The sequence below is a fragment of the Hesperophylax consimilis genome, chromosome 8 (assembly GCF_061612785.1).
Source record: "Hesperophylax consimilis isolate HC1 chromosome 8, BYU_Hcon_1.0, whole genome shotgun sequence".
NCBI lineage: Eukaryota > Metazoa > Arthropoda > Insecta > Trichoptera > Limnephilidae > Hesperophylax > Hesperophylax consimilis.
The window spans coordinates 38432690-38451189 of record NC_142843.1 but is presented as its reverse complement, the minus strand read 5'-3'; the positions used below and the strand labels follow the sequence as shown (position 1 = coordinate 38451189).

At 34.6% G+C, this 18500-nt stretch overlaps 3 protein-coding genes across 6 annotated transcripts in view; 2 read left to right on the top strand and 1 right to left on the bottom strand.

The window, feature by feature from the left end:
• The window catches only part of Iml1 (GATOR complex protein Iml1), a 55860-nt gene extending 51313 nt beyond the window's left edge, over positions 1–4547 (top strand). For 2 of the 4 annotated variants that reach the window (XM_089634235.1, XM_089634232.1), the window contains 4 exons: positions 411–579; positions 1033–1264; positions 1905–2004; positions 2477–4547. In XM_089634235.1, the coding sequence (XP_089490361.1) occupies positions 411–579; positions 1033–1264; positions 1905–2004; positions 2477–2689 (714 nt within the window). In that variant the 3' untranslated portion in view covers positions 2690–4547. The remainder of the gene's footprint in view (positions 1–410; positions 580–1032; positions 1265–1904; positions 2005–2476) is intronic. The other 2 variants (XM_089634234.1, XM_089634233.1) reach the window with 2 other exon arrangements.
• Positions 4548–4588: 41 nt separating this feature from the next.
• On the top strand, positions 4589–10571 carry LOC149422021 (uncharacterized). Its single transcript, XM_089634346.1, has 2 exons — positions 4589–5521; positions 9009–10571. Exons 1-2 carry the CDS (start codon positions 4590–4592, stop codon positions 10114–10116), a joined length of 2040 nt encoding a protein of 679 aa, XP_089490472.1. The 5' UTR covers position 4589; the 3' UTR covers positions 10117–10571.
• A 2441-nt stretch (positions 10572–13012) lies between these two features.
• Positions 13013–17631, bottom strand: LOC149422020 (caspase-1-like). The gene has a single exon (XM_089634231.1). The coding sequence runs from the start codon at positions 17435–17437 to the stop codon at positions 16490–16492; it is 948 nt and encodes a 315-aa protein (XP_089490357.1). The 5' UTR covers positions 17438–17631; the 3' UTR covers positions 13013–16489.
• Between the last annotated feature and the right edge of the window lie 869 nt (positions 17632–18500).

Genomic DNA, 18500 nt, shown 5'->3' with positions numbered 1-18500 from the left:
TCAAAAGTAAACAAACTACAATACAATATAAGTTACTTCAAAATGATCCCATATCGATATTTTTGACAAATGTATTTTCCTGTTCACATTAGGAGTTCAAACTTTTCAACATTTTTTTCTATCCAATTACAGCCTCAAAAAGTGTTGTTTAAGATAGCGGTTTTTGCGATGGTAGTTTTTAAAGGCTAGAAAAAAACACTAGAAGCTTTATAACTCCCGACCTGAAAAGCGCTAAAAACACGCTGCTGTTGTGTACAGAAGAATACCTTGCTCTGTCGTAACCTGTGTCAGTTACAGGCGTCATTTATGAGAAAGAGGTAGAAGTCATGGTATACCTTAATATACATAAGCAGTTATCTGCAATTTGGTATACAGTGACTAATATTAATGTAATATATTTATTTGTGTAGATATTTGGGTGGATGCGCAAGGCGCTGGGATGCCGGCTGATGATGGTGCCAATCCCTGCGGACCCCCTGGCTCTCCCCTTCACTCTCAAGTCTGACCCGCTGCGGGGACCCATCTACGTGCCCCTCAACGTGGAGCCCCTCATCCACGACAACAATGCGCTCTTTGAGGGTAAGGAAAAACACAATTCTTTTGTTGTTGAAATATGGCATAAACTACCTGTGGCACGAGGGCTAATTTAATGTTCTTTTGTTGGCTATTTCTTCAAAAAAATTACGATAGTAAATAGGACATATATATCTTTTTGCGTATTCAATCCTCTGACGTAATTTGTTTCAGGTGATTATTTTTATTTGGTTTCAACGAGAGTGTATTCTTTTGGCTTACTTTTGTAGGCAATTATTAGTTGGGACTATGGTTCTAACATTCAAAACAAGCCCATTATATATATAATATTTTTAAACAACTTCTGAATATGTGAAAGCAGATCTTTGTTATCAATGAGTACTCTTTTTCGTCATTGAAACCCAGAGATTCATATAATCCCCAAAGTGAAACAGAAAACCAGCGACGATATTTACCCATGTGATTATTGATTTCCTACAATGTTGAACATAAATCCAGGTTTCCCAGAAGAGTCATGGCTGGACCGCCTGTTCCTATTCCAAGAGGCCATCGTGGGTCGCTTCGGCTTCATCAAGTGCACGGTGGAGAGCACTTCGCGTGTGGGCGGCGGCGTGGGGGAGCACCTATATGTGCACGTCACGGGCAACATGTTCATCCTCATCCCCACGGCCCCCCCGCCTCCCCGCGGCCCCCGCGTGCGTCCCAAGGCCAAGCACATCAACCCCACCAGGTAACTACAAACTTCCTCAATCGCCTTCTCCCACTTACTGAAGGCACTTCACGCAGCCTATGGTCTATAATAATATCTGTGATATCTATAGAAAATAATTAGCTCTGTGAAATGAAGAGGGTATTAGTAGCATATTTATGCAACTACCGATTTTACCTCTGGAACACCAATCGTGCACCATTGGAATGTGGTGACATTGGAATTTTGCCCTAGCCGGAATTTTTTGAAAAGCAAATTTCTTAAAGAGAAAGTGTACTGAAAATGTATATCAGAATTGTTTGCGCTTGAAACAGTTTAAAGTTAATTTTTGATTTCACGCATCTGATTGTCATAATTAAATTTCAACGACGACGCTTACAACTAAATTTGCAAAAAATAAAATTACTTTATTAATTACTCTGTGTAACTAACTCCACTGTATTGTTTTAGTATTATATAACTTTACAATTGAAAAAGTCCTCCACAACACAGGTGAACTCCTAGCTTGGAGGACAATATACTATACCTTTGTAATACAAATATATAAGAATAAATAATAAAAATATATGATTTTACTTGATACTTGCTCATTTGATTGCATTCTGTTTACATATAAATGCATTTATTTTTAGTGAACTGTTATGTTCTTATGTTATTGCAGGTATCCCGTACACTCTGACGTCGCCCCGAGCCCACACGAAGCGTACATCACTCGCCATGTCAGTGGAAAAAACAAAGATGACTATGATTACAGCCGAAGGGTGAGTTAATTTTTCATTTCAACACATATACTTTCTTTACTATTATTTAAAGAAAGATTTATGGGTGTCTAATTGCTAATATCTTCAATAGTCACAACAGTAACGAATCACAACCACAGGATCGATCCGACCTCGCTACAATTAACACAATAACAATAATATGTACCGTTTGTAATTTTATATTATGATCTTTACTATTCAGTTTTATAATCAACCTTCGTGCAATAGTTTAAACAAATACTGCAGAATTAATATTCTAGGGTATTGGATTTAAAGTAGACCTATAATAATATGCTACTTCGCCATTATCATCGTCCATGTTGTATCAAAAATTGTGTAGGTACCTTTTCCTCGTTACTTATCATTTCAATATGCTCTTTTTTTTCCTAGGCTAAAAAGTAGCTTTTTACAGATGGTTTAAGGGGGGAAAACTCATATTGGCCGTCATAAATCTTTTTTTTTTCCACGTCAGATGGGATTCCTTTGGTCGTGGAACCACATGGTGTCAAAGAAGTGGCGCTCTAACACGCCGGCCACCGGAGATGAAATGTTCCAGATCCGATTCCTGCGAGACTTCAAGCACTTCTGCGCCAACCAGGAACAGCGCCTCACCGTCTTCTGGGAAAACTGCTGGGAGGCCAAGGAGAATGCCTCGGCCGGCACTCTTAATCACCCTGAAATATGATCGTTCTCAAACTAAAACTAACCAAAAAACTATTTATTATTTAATGTACTATTTTTAACCGTTGTATTTGTGAAGACATAATAAAGAATACTTTTTGTTATCTGGGAAGAAGGAAGAAAAATCAAATCTTAGTCCATTCCTTGATTTTCTATATTGACTCCAGCTTTCTATGTACATATACTCTTCCCATGTTTGAAGCAGGTATTCCTAGTTATGCAAATGCAGTGGGGTACCACAGGGTAGTCACAGCGGCACAGAAGTGCTACTGGTGGTACATTTTGTATTTGGTCAATATTAAATTCATATTACCACTTCATACCAATCGTACAGTGACATATACCCCAATCAACAGAAGTGATTGTATATTGTGTTGACATCTGATATTCCATTATTTAATGATTGCAATAATCTGCAGAAATCAAATCAGAGATTTATGATGAAAGTGGTCCTAGAATGATAACAATGTCTCTATTTCACTGTGTATTGTGTGAAATTGCCTTTGGTTTTGTAGCCAAATATGACAATGCAGATATGAATTCGCATTGAGGACCGACTTAGTGGATTCTGTATCCATATTCACAGCAAACCATATTTATATCAGGCCCTTATCTATTTGACGTTACTCGGCCAACAATTCCTAATGTTAAGATAATCTTACTAAGGCTGTGTGCGTTATATAAAGCTCTGTGTATAACTTATTTGTTCGTGTGCATCTTTACGCATGTATGTATGTACATCTTTTTTGAAGCAATCTCTTATATTGAAATTTATTTTTATATTTTCGGCTGAGGTCATTTTCCAATGTTTCAAAATGTAATTTCTACTCCAGATTTTGCTCCTTGGAAGTTATTATTTCTATTTGTCATGTAATCTTATTTGTCCCCGTTATTTTATTTTTATTACTATTTAGGTATGGATAAAGAGTTCCAAATTTGTTAATGATATTTTTTGTATATGAAATATAATATATGATTATGAAATTAATGGTTTATCACTATATTTTTTATCAATTATTAATATATTCAGTATTCAGATTATTTTTATCTATATAACATCTCAGTTGAACAAAGGAATGTGATATTATTTGTTTATTTAGGTCAGGGATGAGTCAAATTACTCCTGAAAACCTAAGAACCTGAAAACATGCAAAATAACCACTTTAGGCGAGGCAGTGATTTTTGGTTTGAAAAATTGATCGTCTAGGAATATTATGGATGCTTTAATTAAATAGGTTCTGCAAGTAGAAATCATCTTGGTCTTTGCTATAATCAAGCATTTTTATAATGAGAAGATTATAAGAAATGTTTTGTTGTGTAAAATCTTCTACTTACGAACCCCTTTTCGAATGCGGTTTTATTGTTTTATATTCACATAGCACTCTCTTTAGGGTGAATTGCCTAATACAAAAAAAAAAAAAAAAACTTCTTTAGATTATGGTCAGAAAACATTTTAATATTAGTATTAGAATTTCACAAAAAAAATATACATGCATTTTGGTAATGTTTTTTTTTATTAAATCAAAAAAGGCGACCGATGTTCAGCGGAAATTTCCAACTTATCGCGTCCGCGTAAGGAGTGCGTGATTTCAGCCGATTCCAAATATTACACGCTGAGGTGAATCGCCTTAACAATGAAAAAACCATCCCTAACCCCTTGTTAGTTTGAAAAACAAAATAATTCCATTTTCTGTGCGAGTCAATGCAAGTTGATGATAATATTTTTTATCTTATCTTATTAGCAAAGTAATGCGTCACTCTTCGATTAGGGCTGCTTCTGTTTCGTTTGTGTTCGTAACATCTTTCAGATCTGCCAGTTGCAGTTACATTGTCAACAGAAATGTTGTGATTTTTTTTATAAGATCAGTTCAAAGGTTATAAGTTAGTGATGTATTGAAGTTACTATGGCCTCAAACGAAAAATTTAAAAAACAGCCCACTCAAACGGATGCTAAAGGCATTTTGACAACTTACAATAAAAAATATGGTCAAGTCAAGGCAAAAATGCCAACTGAGAAGACTTCCATGTATTACAACATGAAACACAAGGAGCGCGGATTGGCATTCATTTTCAACCATCAGACATTTGACATCAAAAGTCTCAAACCTCGCCCCGGGACTAACGTGGACCGGGACAACTTGACTGAAGTCCTCAAGCACTTGGGATTCACCGTCAACAGCTTTAATGATTTAACTTATGAGGCTATCTGGGAACAAATCACAGCAGCGGCAAAGAGTGATCATACTGATCGTGATTGCATTATTATTTGTGTCTTATCACACGGAGACGAAGAAAAAGTGTACGCAAAAGACAGATCCTACCAGTCAGAAGATTTGTGGCACAGTTTCACTGCTGACAAATGTCCAACCCTCGCAGGAAAACCTAAATTATTCTTTATCCAATCTTGCCAGGGTTCAAAATCAGCAACTGGAGTCACCCTGACGGAAGTAGACGGGTGTTGCGATGAAGATATCGAAGATGATTACACTATTCCCATACACGCAGACATCCTGATCTGTCGCTCTACAATCCCAGGCTATATTTCCTACAGGCACAAGGATGAAGGTTCTTGGTTCATACAAATCCTAACAGAGGAGTTGCGAAAATATGGGACCACGAGAGATATCCTGACTCTGTTGACCTTTATGACGCAGCGGGTGGCAACTGAAAAAGATTATCACAATCCTGATGAACCAGAACTGCATGTGAAGAAGCAGGTCCCGTGCACCACCACCATGTTGACCAGACTCCTGAAGTTTGAAGAAAAGGCGACCCCCACAATTCTTAAAATACCACCTAAGCTTGTCACATCGACAACTCCTAAAATACGACCTAAGTGGAAATAACTCCCCAATATTTTTAAAGTTTTAAAATAGATGATTGTGGCTTATTTTTTATTAATAGATTAATATGTATAGTAATTAAAACAAAAATAATTATTTATCATGCGTAGGTGTTTTCTATCATTTCATAGCTATTTAAAATGTGATAAATAAAATATAAGTGCGAAAAGTGATATCTTTTGTTGTGATTATTTTAGTTCGTTTTTACACCCTAAGAGGCCTTTTTACCTTGGCCATCAATTCCAAGTGCAGACAAAAGGAAGAACAACTTTACTATGTTAAAGTGAATAACTGTTTTTATTTTTTATACGGGATACTATGTATTCTTTTTAAATTGATATAGGAATTGAGGCAGATTATATTGTGTTTTATAGTTAAGGGAAGAAAAAAATGAGGGGTGGGTAGGAATCAAGGGGTCAATGTGTCCAGGAGTGACGAACATATGAATCCATCCCTCCCACTGTGGTGCAAGGTGATGGGTCGAAAGGGAGTCCAGCTAGAGAGGGCAAAAGCTCTCCCTCAACTAGTCTCTCCCGATCTTTTTAAAAATTATTTTAAGTATATTTTATTTAGTTGTAAAATTTAATATTTTATATTTAGTAAACCTCTATTTTTAAAATATTCAATTACCTACGTACTAATATTTGGACTTCACAACATTGCGACATATCCCACAAAAAACTGCCAGACTTTTGGCTTCCTTTATTGAACATTTTGAAACCTTTATAATAAATATTGTTTTGTGTTACCGATAAATTTGTCCTAGGAAGCCTAAAATCGTTGCAGCTTCTCGTAGGATAGCCATGAACTGTACTATTAATACTAACACGTAATCTGGTAATATTTTATTTTTTCACTTTTATAATAAATTCTCCGAAACAACCCATCCTAAGTATTTCATTTCTTCTACTTCTTCAATATTTTGATGGTCTATGTTAAGAGTAATAATTTAGTTTTGTTTTTTTTACCTAAAACCATGAATTTACTCTTAGTTACATTTAATTTCAATTTATTTATATTTAAATATTTCAGGAAGTTCACTTTGTATTTTTAAAATCGCATCTTCAATATTATTTGCTATAATGTATAAAAGTGTGTCATCGGCAAAAATTTGATTGAGCAGTACTTCAGGGACTATATCATTATATATAAATATAATAAAAAGGAGCGGTCCCAAAACAAATCCTTGAGGAACTCCAACGTTTACTTCTTGTTCTTCAGAGATAGCGTCCCCTACTCCAGTTCTTTGTTTTCTGTTCTTTAGGTAATCACTAAACCACTGCAGTTCATTGCCATGAATTCCTATGTCATTCAATTTCATTATTAGTCTTTCTCTGTCTATCATTTCAGCACGTTTAAAATCCAGGAACACTGCTATTGTGATTTTATTCTGATCCATACTTGTTTTCCATTCGTTAATCACAAAATTTATTGCTGTTTCACAGGAATATTTGTTCCTGAATCCGGATTGTTGCTTTACTAAAATGTAATTTTTTTCAATAAATTTACTCATCTGTTTTTTAACTATGGACTCTAGCAGTTGTTCATACTTTGGTAATCCATTTATTGGTCTAAAGTCTTCGAAATTTTTTGCATTAACTATTTTGGGCTCGGGTGTTATTATGGAAGATTTCCATGATTGCGGAAAAATTCCCTTTAACAGAGATTCATTTATTAATGCAACTACTCTGTCTCCTATAGATGGCAGTGCATCTTTGATTATGCCTATTGGAATTCCATCCTACGATGATTTTGTTTTCATTGTGTTAAGAATTTTCATTAAATAATCGCAATAAAATAATTTTATTGAACCTAAAAATATTATTATTCTTTCTTTTTTCCGCTGATAGAGGAGAAGTATCTGTGACTAATGGAATACTCTTATTTATGTTTTCGATACTAAACACAAAGTTTATATTATATTTGTGTGCTATTTTAGTTGTATCTACTTCATCTCCATCGGGAAAGCGAACTTCCTTAATGTATTCTCTATGATCTGACCCACCACGCAATAGGTGGGCAAACACATCAGCCACCAAGACCTACACAAACCTCACCCCTGCTAAGTCACCAAATCACTTGGGGTGACCTGCTTAAACCATATTATTTCTATTTGTCATGTAATCTTATTTTTCCACCGTTATATTATTTTTATTACTTTTTAGGTATAGATAAAGAGTTCCAAATTTGTTGAAGATATTTTTTGTGTATGAAATATGATACATGATTATGAAATTAATTGTTAATCACTATATTTTTTATCAATTATTATTATATTCTATATTCAGATTTTCATTATCCACATAACACCTCAATTGAACAAAGGAGATTCACTTAGTAACAATGTGATAATCTTTGTTTATTTAGGTCAGAGATGAGTCAGAGAAGTAAGTCGAAATCATGTTTTTGGTTTGAAAAATTGATCGCCTAGAAATATTATGGATGCTTTAATTAGGCCCATGCAGTAACGGCGTACAAAATTCTTAATAATTTAATAGATAGCCCATACCTTCTGGAATGCTATAAGTTGTTCGTACCGAACAACTACAGCCAGGGACGGCACCATGATCTGCTATGTATCCCACGTGGCAGAACGGACGTACTGGCTCGGCATAGCATGACACGAGGTATGGCGCTGTTAAACAACGCCTCTAAGACTATCGATATTTTTAATAGTAGTCTTGAAGAATTCAAGAGGCATGTCAATGCCAAAAATCACTATTTATAACTTGTTATTTCTATTATTTTTTCTTTCATTGTTTCGTATCATCTATATGTAGTTAATTTTACATGTGTATTGTAAATGGACACACAAAAAAAAAAAAAAAAAATTAAATAGGTTCTGCAAGTAGAAATCATCCTGGTCTTTGCTATAATCAAGCATTTTTATAAGCCTAAAAAAATATATATATCAAGCCTACAAGAGATGTTTTGTTGTGTAAAATCTTCTACTTACGAACCACTTATCGAATGTGGTTTTATTGTTTAAGGTGGCAAATTAATTTCTTTAGATCAGAAAACATTTTAATATTAGTGCCTGAACTTCACAAAATAATAATAAGCATACATTTTGGTAATGTTTTTTTTTATTAAATCAAAACAGGCAACCGGTGTTCAGTAAAAATTTCAACTTTATCGCGTCCGCGTAAGGAGTGCGTGATTTTGGCCGATTCCAAATATTACGCGCTGAGGTGAATCGCCTAAATAATGAAAAAACCATCCCTAACCCCTAGTTAGTTTGAAAAATATAATAATTCCATTTACTTGTGCTATTTGATGCAAGTTGATATGATAATATTTTTTATCTTATCTTATTAGCAAAGTAATACGTCACTCTTCGATTAGGCTGATTCTTTTTCGTTTGTGTTCGTAACATCTGCCATCAGATAGCCAGTCGCGTTACATTAGTCACCGGTGTTACTACTATAAAAATTGTAAATTTTTTTATACGATCAGTTCAAAGGTTATAAATTAGTGAAGTATTCAAATTATTATGGCTTCAAACGAAAAATTTAAAAAACAGCTCACTCAAACGGATGCTAAAGGCATTTTGACAACATATAATAAAAAATATGGTCAAGTCAAGGCGAAAATGCCAACTGAGAAGACTTCCATGTATTACAACATGAAACACAAGGAGCGCGGATTGGCATTCATTTTCAACCATCAGACGTTTGACATCAAAAGTCTCAAACCTCGCGCCGGGACTAACGTGGACCGGGACAACTTGACTGAAGTCCTCAAGCACTTGGGATTCACCGTGAACATCTTTAATGATTTAACTTATGATGCTATCTGGAAACAAATCACAGCAGCGGCAAATAGTGATCATACTGACCGTGATTGTTTTATTATTTGTGTCTTATCACACGGAGACGAAGAAAAAGTGTACGCAAAAGACAGATCCTACCAGCTGGAAGCTTTGTGGCACAGTTTCACGGCTGACAAATGTCCAACCCTCGCAGGAAAACCTAAATTATTCTTTATCCAAGCTTGCCAGGGTTCAAAATCAGAAAAAGGTGTCACCCTGACGGAGGTAGACGGATGTTGCGATGAAGATATCAAGGATGATTACACTATTCCCATACACGCAGACATCCTGATCTGTCGCTCTACAATCCCAGGATATGTTTCCTACAGGAACAAGGATGAAGGTTCTTGGTTCATACAAATCCTAACAGAGGAGTTGCGAAAATATGGGACCACAAGAGATATCCTGACTCTGTTGACCTTTATGACGCAGCGGGTGGCAACTGAAAAAGTTTCTTACAACCCTGATGAACCAGAACTGCATGAGAAGAAGCAGGTCCCGTGCACCACCACCATGTTGACCAGACTCCTGAAGTTTGAACAAAAGGCGACCCCCATAATTCTTAAAATACCACCTAAGCTTGTCACATCGTCAATTCCTAAAACACCACCTAGGTTTATCACTTCGACGATTCCTAAAACACCACCTAGGTTTATCACTTCGACGATTCCTAAAACACCACCCAGGCTTGTCACATCGACAACTCCTAAAATAGCACCTAAGCTTGTCACATGTGTAATAAAAGACGTCGGGACAGTACAGTCCCTGCGGAAATAATTTTTAGTCATGTAAATTGTGTTTTTTTTTTTTTAATACATCTATTTCACTTTCAATTTTGTTTTCCGTATGAACGAATGCAAATCTTGGAAGCGGAAATTAACCCACTCCCCAATATTTTTTAAGTTTTAAAATAGATGTATTGTGGTTGATTTTTTAATGCATTAATATAGTAATTAAAACAAAAATAATTATTTTATCATACATAGGTATTTTTTATCATTTCATCTTCTTCGATGGCGCTACAGCCCATATCGAGCTTTGGCCTCCTGCAACAGTCGCCTCCAACTCCTCCTGTCCTCAGCGGCTGACTTCCAGTTTGTCACCTGGAGAAGCTGTGCTGCATCCCCTCTTACCTCATCTTCCCACCTCAGTCTGGGTCTTCCCACTTTTCTCTTTCCACCTGGGTGACCAGTCAGAATTCTTTTTGGGACGCGTGTATCCGGCATTCTCTGTACATGCCCAGCCCATCTCAGCCTGAGGAGTCTCATGTGTGCAGAGATGCTAGGGGCCTTATATATATTTTTTTATCATTTCATAGCTATTTAAAATGTGATAAATAAAATATGAGTGCGAAAAGTGATATCCTTTGGTTGTGATTATTGTTGTTCGTTTTTACACCCTAAGAGGTCTTTTTACCTTGGCCATCAATTCCAAGTGCAGACAAAAGGTTAAAGTTAACTATGTTAAAGTGAATAAATGTTTTTATTTTTGATATTGGAATTGATGCAGATTATATTGCGTTTTATAGTTGGCAATATTGACTGCAGAAGAGTAGCCTACCATGCGGATGCGTTGCCCTAATTCCAGAGCTTTTAAATTTTAATTGATTGATAGAGTGAATGGCATGTTTTTTTTACATTTGCTCCACACAGAAGGTCCTGAGGAAAAAAATTCCCTCAGGGCCTATGTCATCTTTTTGAGGTGGGAGTGATTCAAGGCGATGGGTCGAAAGGGAGTCCGGCTGGAGAGGTCAAAAGGTCTCCCCAACAAGTCTCTCCCAACCTTTTTTTTAAAGTATATTTAATTTCGTTATAAAATTTTACATTTTATATCTAGTGTACATCTATTATAAAACTACTATAAAAGTATTCCATTACCTACGTACTAATATTTGGACTTCACAACATTGAGACATATCCCACGAAAGACTGCCAGACAAAAAAAAAAACAGCTTCCTTAACATTTTGAAACCTTTATAATAAGGTTCCATGATAACTCCTCAAAATGACAATTCAACACATATTTAAAAGGTGATATGTATAAAGTTATGAAAAGTGATGAAACAAAAACTAGGTTACATATGTAACTATTTAAACACTTTTTATATGTGTGTTGAATTGTCATTTCGATGAGTTTTATCAGGTCACTTTATAATAAATATTGTTTTGTGTTACCGATAAATTTCTCCTACGAAGACTAAAATCGTTGCAGCTTCTTGTAGGATAGCCATGGACTGTACTATTAATACTAACACTTTTTAACATGTAATCTGGTAACATTTTATTTTTAACTGGTATATAAATATGTACTAGGGTATTATATACCAAACATTGCCACACATGTAGTATATTGAGTTGGTGTTGCATTATTTTTAAGCTTAGTATATCTACTACAGCACAATATAGACCTCATAACTCTGTTCTTCAGTTATTTCCATTCTTTTAACTTGCATTTTAATTCCCAAAAAAATGACACTTGTGCAGTCAGGTGGGATGCTTCATTGGTGTTGTAGACCAATTTCCTTGTTTTAGGATCTAATTTTCCCCTTATCCTACTTACGAAGTTAACTTATTATAAATTAATTTTTTTAGTTAACATTTACTTGTTAGTGTTAAGTTTCAATTTGTCATCGATAATGATTTCAAAGGACGGGTTGTTTCGGAGAATTTGAACAATTCTTAAAATTTCAAAGTTAATTTTCAAGTTCTTTTAAGGTTTTTTCAAGTTCTGTTATTATTTCAGTTTTGTCAAGCAGCTAGCCTATAATGATTTAATAACAGAACTTCACACGACCAGAAAATGAACGATGAAATTTGAAGAATTTGATCAAATTCTCCGAAACAACCCGTCCTAAGTATTTCATTTCTTCTACTTCTTCAATATTTTGACAGTCTATGTTTAGGGTAATAATTCCGTTTTTTTTTTTTAGTTACATTTAATTTATTTATATTTAAGCATTTAGATATATCATGAAGTTCACTTTGTATTTTTAAAATAACATCTTCAATATTATTTGCTATAATGTATAAAAGTGTGTCATCGGCAATAAGTTTGATTGAACATTACTTCAGGCTCTTCACTATATCATTTATGTATATAATAAAAGGGAGCGGTCCCAAAATATGTCCTTGAGGAACTCCAAGGTTTACTTCTTGTTCTTCAGAGATAGCGTTTCCAACTTTAGTTCTTTGTTTTCTGTTCTTTAGGTAATCACTAAACCACTGCAGTTTATTACCATGAATTCCTATGTCCTTCAATTTCATTATTACTCTTTCTCTGTACATCGATTCAGCATTTAAAATCCAGGAACACTGCTATTTTCTTCTGATCCATACTTGTTTTCATTTGTTAATCACAAAATTTATTGCTGTTTCACAGGAATATTCGTTTCTAAATCCAGATTGATGTTTTACTAAAATGTAATTTTTTTTATAAATTTACTCATCTGTTTTTTAACTATGGACGTTCATATTTTTGTTAATTTTATTGAACCTAAAAATAAAATTATTCTTTCTTTTTTCCGCTGATAGAGGAGAAGTATCTGTGACTAATGGAATACTCTTATTAATGTTTTCGACACTAAGCTCAAAGTTTATGTTAAATTTGAGTGCTATTTTAGTTGTATTCTACTTTATCTCCATCGGAAAAGCGAACTTCCTTAATGTATTCTCGCCACGCAGTAGGTGGGCAAACGCATCAGCCACCAAGACCTGCACAAACCTCACCCCGGCTAAGTCACCGTAGCTAATCATTATGGTCAAAGGACACCCTGAGACATTATTTCATCAGCATTCAGGCAAGTCACCAATCCACATGCACAACTTTTAAATGGTGACCGGATAACTCATCATAATGATAATTCATCACATCTTTAACCTTTCCCTTACTGTGCTAAAAAAATCCACGCGTTCCGGTGCTGTGTAGTCAATACACATCTCAAAATAAGCGAATTAATATCGGAAAAATATGAATATTCATAGCTAATCGATTATGTTTATTATATTTTATATCAAAAGTGATAATAATTGTAATTAAATTGCTGAATACATGAAAAAACCATCGGCAGATGATAAAGAAACATGAGAGAGGTCCACATCTAACGACGGTTCGCGGCCGACTGGCTAGAGGCTGGCTGCTGGCACAAACACAGCTGTGCGATCGTAGGTATCGATGGTCTAAATCAAAATATAACTGCAGACGTGTGGATATCTCATGTTCCCGCATAGCGAATTAAAGCGGGACATCAATAGCGTGTCATTTCCTCGCACACTCTTCGCGTATTAGTATCACACGGTTGATTGTGTTGGTGTATTTGTTTCCGATTTTTAACAAAACACTATGATTTTTAATTGAATTTGAAAACTATGTAAAATATTATTTTTTAATTCAGTGCATAAATGTATAACGGAGGAATACCTAAAATCTGAACCCAGAATTTATTATATTTATAGTTATTAAAGTTATTAGAAGCAATGTGTAGTAAATACACACCACAGATAAGGAAAGGTTAAAAAGTTATATAAAGTCATGAAACAAAAACTTTATTAACTGGGTTAAGTAGGTTAGGTTAGGTTTAAATTTTTTTTTTTTCATGGTTTCTAATGATTTTATATCACTTTTTAAAGTGTGTTGAATTGTCATTGTGTAGATTTATCACGCCCTTTAACCCTTTTAAATACATATCTCTTATTTGAATGCTTTTAATGAATATTTTTTATTATTACGCGGGTAGATAAACTTTAACTAATTTTATGTAACATATTTCAGCTTTCAAATTTCTAACATCTCAAAAATGTGCATCGTGGTTTGGTGACTTTTGCCTGAACGGCGACCATTTATTCTTATTTTCAAAATTATATTTTAGGTTATTGAAATAAAACAAATAATTGTCAGCATAAAGTATTTTTTTTATTAAGTAGAAATATTTGTTTCACATAAAATTAAAGGGTTTTCTTACGTCGAAAAATATGACATCATTCATTAAGGCAGTCTTAATCACCGATTCATACAAAATTACTCCATCCACAATCACAACATACTCTTGTCCACCAACCCAAGAGAATACTATTTTAAAGAGATACATGTTTTTAAAAAACATAAAAAATAATTTGAGCAAAAGTTATGGATGAAATATATTCTTGTAAACATTTCAAAAACTTTCAAATTGCACATGAAAAAACAAAGAAATATTCCAATGGTTCTATAAATTGAGAAAATAATGACACCTAAATCTATTGTTTGTGCCAAAAAAAACTATTATATGTAAGAAGACACTCTTCCATCATCGATCTAATGATGAACCAAAGAAAATAATCATCTGAAAAAGCTTACATTTGTGCCAAGAAAACTATTTTAATATATTGCAATAAAAACCCCCTTTCATCATTGCATGATTCACGATGAACCAAAATAAATGAAACATTTGAAATAAGCTTACATTAAGTTATTTACATGAAACCGTGTCTTTCCATTTCTCTAATCCTATCTCCCTCCTCTTACAGCCTTTTTGCTACAAATAATTAATAAGTGCTATACATTTCATCATCTGCCGAGAATGTTCAACACCTATTTTGCTTAATGCAGGGATTACACAAGGACAATACAATACTGTCTTGTCCCAGCTCTGTTCCCATTGTCCTAGTGTAAACAGTAGTTTGGAGAACAGAACAATGAACCAAGACATTGTCCCAGAGATAGACGGGGAAGCTATCTCCGCAGGATAGTGCCCCCACGACCGCGTCCGCGTATAAACATGTTTGGACAAGACAGTAGGACAATAAATAGCCAGTCGCTCCACGTGTACATATCTCAGCTTTCGGTGCCTGGATCCCATGTTTTGTCTTAAAGTGTCTGATAAATGGAACATTACAATTCATCTTGCATAAAAGTCTTAATATTTTTCGCAAACTCGCTTGTAACGCATGTCGTCGTGTATCCATTTTTGCAGCGTTCCACATTTGAACTACTGGAGAATTGTTGTACTGTCCCATTGTCCTGCCCTGTGCGGTCGAGGCTGTTCATGGAGCAGGGACAGCACAACATTGTACTGTCCTCGTGTGATCCCGACATAAAAAATATATATAATATTACATTCGATTGTCACAAATCGAGAATGGAAAATATTCAAAAATATGGGCAATATTTCAAAATTCATCAAAACAAAACTATTGATGCGAGTTATAATTTTATACTTATAAAAATTATTGATTTGCAACTTTTCTAATCATAAATCATACAATTTGTATGTCATATAAACATAATACAATAAAAAAAATAAGGACAATAATAGTTCACTGAACTAAATACAATAAAAAGTAAAGATGTTATTAGTTCGTAGAACTAAATAAAAACATAAAAAAGAATTATTACCTAAATATAAAAGCTTATAAAAATAAGAATTCTTAGTTAACGGTCAACCTGGTGATGGATCAGTACTTCGGTGGGGCTTCCTCCACTAACCGTGATGGCTTCATAACAATAAACAAATAATTCTAGTTTGAGCTACAGTCTTGTTGAAAGGCATTTCCAAACGTCATAGAAAATATTATAATCTAAATAAAAATGGCTAAATTATACTAATTTTTTTTCAAATAAACTAAAAGCCTTTTTCCAAAACATTAATTATGCAAAAATTCAAGTTTAGAGATCTGAAATTCGAGGAAACAAGTAGGTTAACAAATTTAATGATAATCTCCAGTACCTAAATACTTTTATAAATACAAAAATTCATTAATCGGTAATTTGATCAATAGCTCATAATTATAGCAAGGGGAAAACATACTTAAGCGTATACATAATGGTGTATAATTCCATATGTTGCTTCATTATTTTATGAAACTTGTATTTTTATCTGGGAGTCATGGTGATATGCTTATCGTATTTCTGCAAAAAAAACAGAAAAGATGGAGGTCTGTTGAACTCCCCACTATTGATTTTTTGTCATGATCACTAGACAGCTTAAAATAACGTTGACTGATTATTTGAACACAAAAAGCGGATTGGTAAAATTTTTTAAAAGACATTTAAGTAGGATGAATTGAAAATTACTTAGGGATAATTATCCAACTTAGTGCATAACCAAAATCTCAGGTATTGTTAGAATTGTACATTGAAGTGGTTATCATAAGAGAGCCATTAACTCAATTATGACTTACTTTTCCCCAAACACCAACAGCCGAGTCAGCATAGTAGTGATGCAGGGGATTTGTTTCTGCTGGTGCATTATGGGGCTGTCTGGAGTGTTGGACTCGTAGTCGTAGGCCACGCGCTGGGACACGAAGGTCAGCAGTGTCAAGATGTCCCGGTCCTTCCCGTAGTAGCGCAGCTCCTCGGCCAGCGCCTGAATGAACCAGGAACCTCTAGTAGTGTTCCTCCAGGAGTAGTATCCAGGAACTGTAGAGTAACTTATCAGGAAGTCAGCGTGGATGGGGATCCTGAAGGTGGCCTGCCCCGGCCCGTCTGTCTCTGTCCTGTTGCTCATGAGCACCCCTCCATCGAGCTTGTCGCCCTGGCAAGCTTGAATGAAAAACAGCTTTGGTTTCCCAGCCAATGACGGACATCTGTCGGCAGTGAAACTATGCCACAACATTTCAGGCTTGTAGAAAGTGTCCTTGGCGTATAGTATTCCCATCTCTCCGTGGGAAAGAACGCAAATCAGGATGCAATCGTGATCTGTGTGATCTAGCTTGGAGACATCTGAAACGACATCACACAATTCTTTTTGGTTTAAATTCGGGAAAACTGAAACCGTGAACCCCAAGGCCTTCAGGGAGTTACTCAAAGTGCTGCAATCCACGTTGGTTCCCGAGCGACTCTTCAGGCCGTGAATGTCAAAGTGTTCGTGGTTGAAAATAAGGGCCAACCCCCGTTTCTTGTGTTTCATGTTATAATAAACAGAGTTCTTCTCAGTTGGCATCCTCGCGATAGTCGGCTGAATGTTTGGGAAGGCTGTGCCTTTAGCGTCTCCTTCATCGTTATCTTGCCTTTGTTCAGCGAGATTGTTCATGCCTTTTGCGTCTTTTACATCATAATCTTGCCTTTGTTCCGCGCCATGACCATTCGTCTCAGCCAATATTATTGGTTGCACGTCCGTATCCATTGTTACCTATATTGTTTTGTAAAATTTCACAGCACACTTGATATTATGTTTATTCGAGATTTTATGTAATTTATTTCGTTTAAAATAAAACTATTAAAGTTTTGCACACCGCAGTGTCACTGCTCTCGTCAACAATCAAGTAACAATATTTTACAATAGCTAGGAGAAAAACAATGCTTCTTGGAACCTAAAAAAACAAATTCAGTTCGTAACATTGGTAACATCATTACGTCAGTAACCACAAGCAGTAAGTTCTTACCCAGTTTTTCTATAACCGGGGCATGATGTGTTATTAGTTACTATCTTTTCTAATTTATTATAGAGCAACAAAAAACCATATTCGAAATTATTGTAAAAATAGATTATTTTATTCAATTAATTTGATATTTATTAAGTCTCATAACGAGAATTACAATTAAAAATATTACGGCTTAAAAAATTATATTCGTATGGAGCAACAAATTCTGATTCTGAGTACATAAGTTTGATTATATATTATAATATTTAATATATTATAATATATTAACCGTAATTTTACGTGTAATTTGACCGTATGGTTGACACGACTGAATCTCTTGATTCTGACGTCACGGGTCAAGGAACCAGTTCACAATGTTCACTTAATTTCATTCTGGTTTTGTATAGAGATTTTATTTATTTATCGTTTCTTTACATTGTATCTTTTTTTAAAGTTAGAATTTTTAACCTCACTAGAACAAGCCTGTGTTAATAATTTTACAAAATATTGAAAAAAAAATTAAAATTGAACCATTTTAGGCCAGGCATGCTCAACCTGCGGCCCAATTGAAGATTTTTTGCGTCCCAAAATGAAGTTTTCTGCTTTCTATGTTTTGAATTTTGCTATTCATACAAAAAACCGTTATTTTTTAATGTTTTTATTCCAGATAAAAGAAAATTACATTTCCACTTATTTAACTAGAAATAAAATTTAAAAAATACATATTTTAGTTACATTACAGGCAAATACATATCATCACAATATTATTCACTTTCAGTGTTTTGCTGATTGAGCATAAAAGTGAACAAATTTTTTTAAATGTAC

What these genes read in the sequence shown, in the direction of transcription:
- LOC149422021 (XM_089634346.1), top strand. Translation starts at nt 4,590, where the DNA reads ATGGCCTCAAACGAAAAATTTAAAAAACAGCCCACTCAAACGGATGCT. An exon ending in ACTCCTAAAATACGACCTAA is followed by an intron (nt 5,522 to 9,008) that starts GTGGAAATAACT and finishes AAATTAGTGAAG; the next exon opens with TATTCAAATTATTATGGCTT.
- LOC149422020 (XM_089634231.1), bottom strand. Translation starts at nt 17,437, where the DNA reads ATGGATACGGACGTGCAACCAATAATATTGGCTGAGACGAATGGTCAT.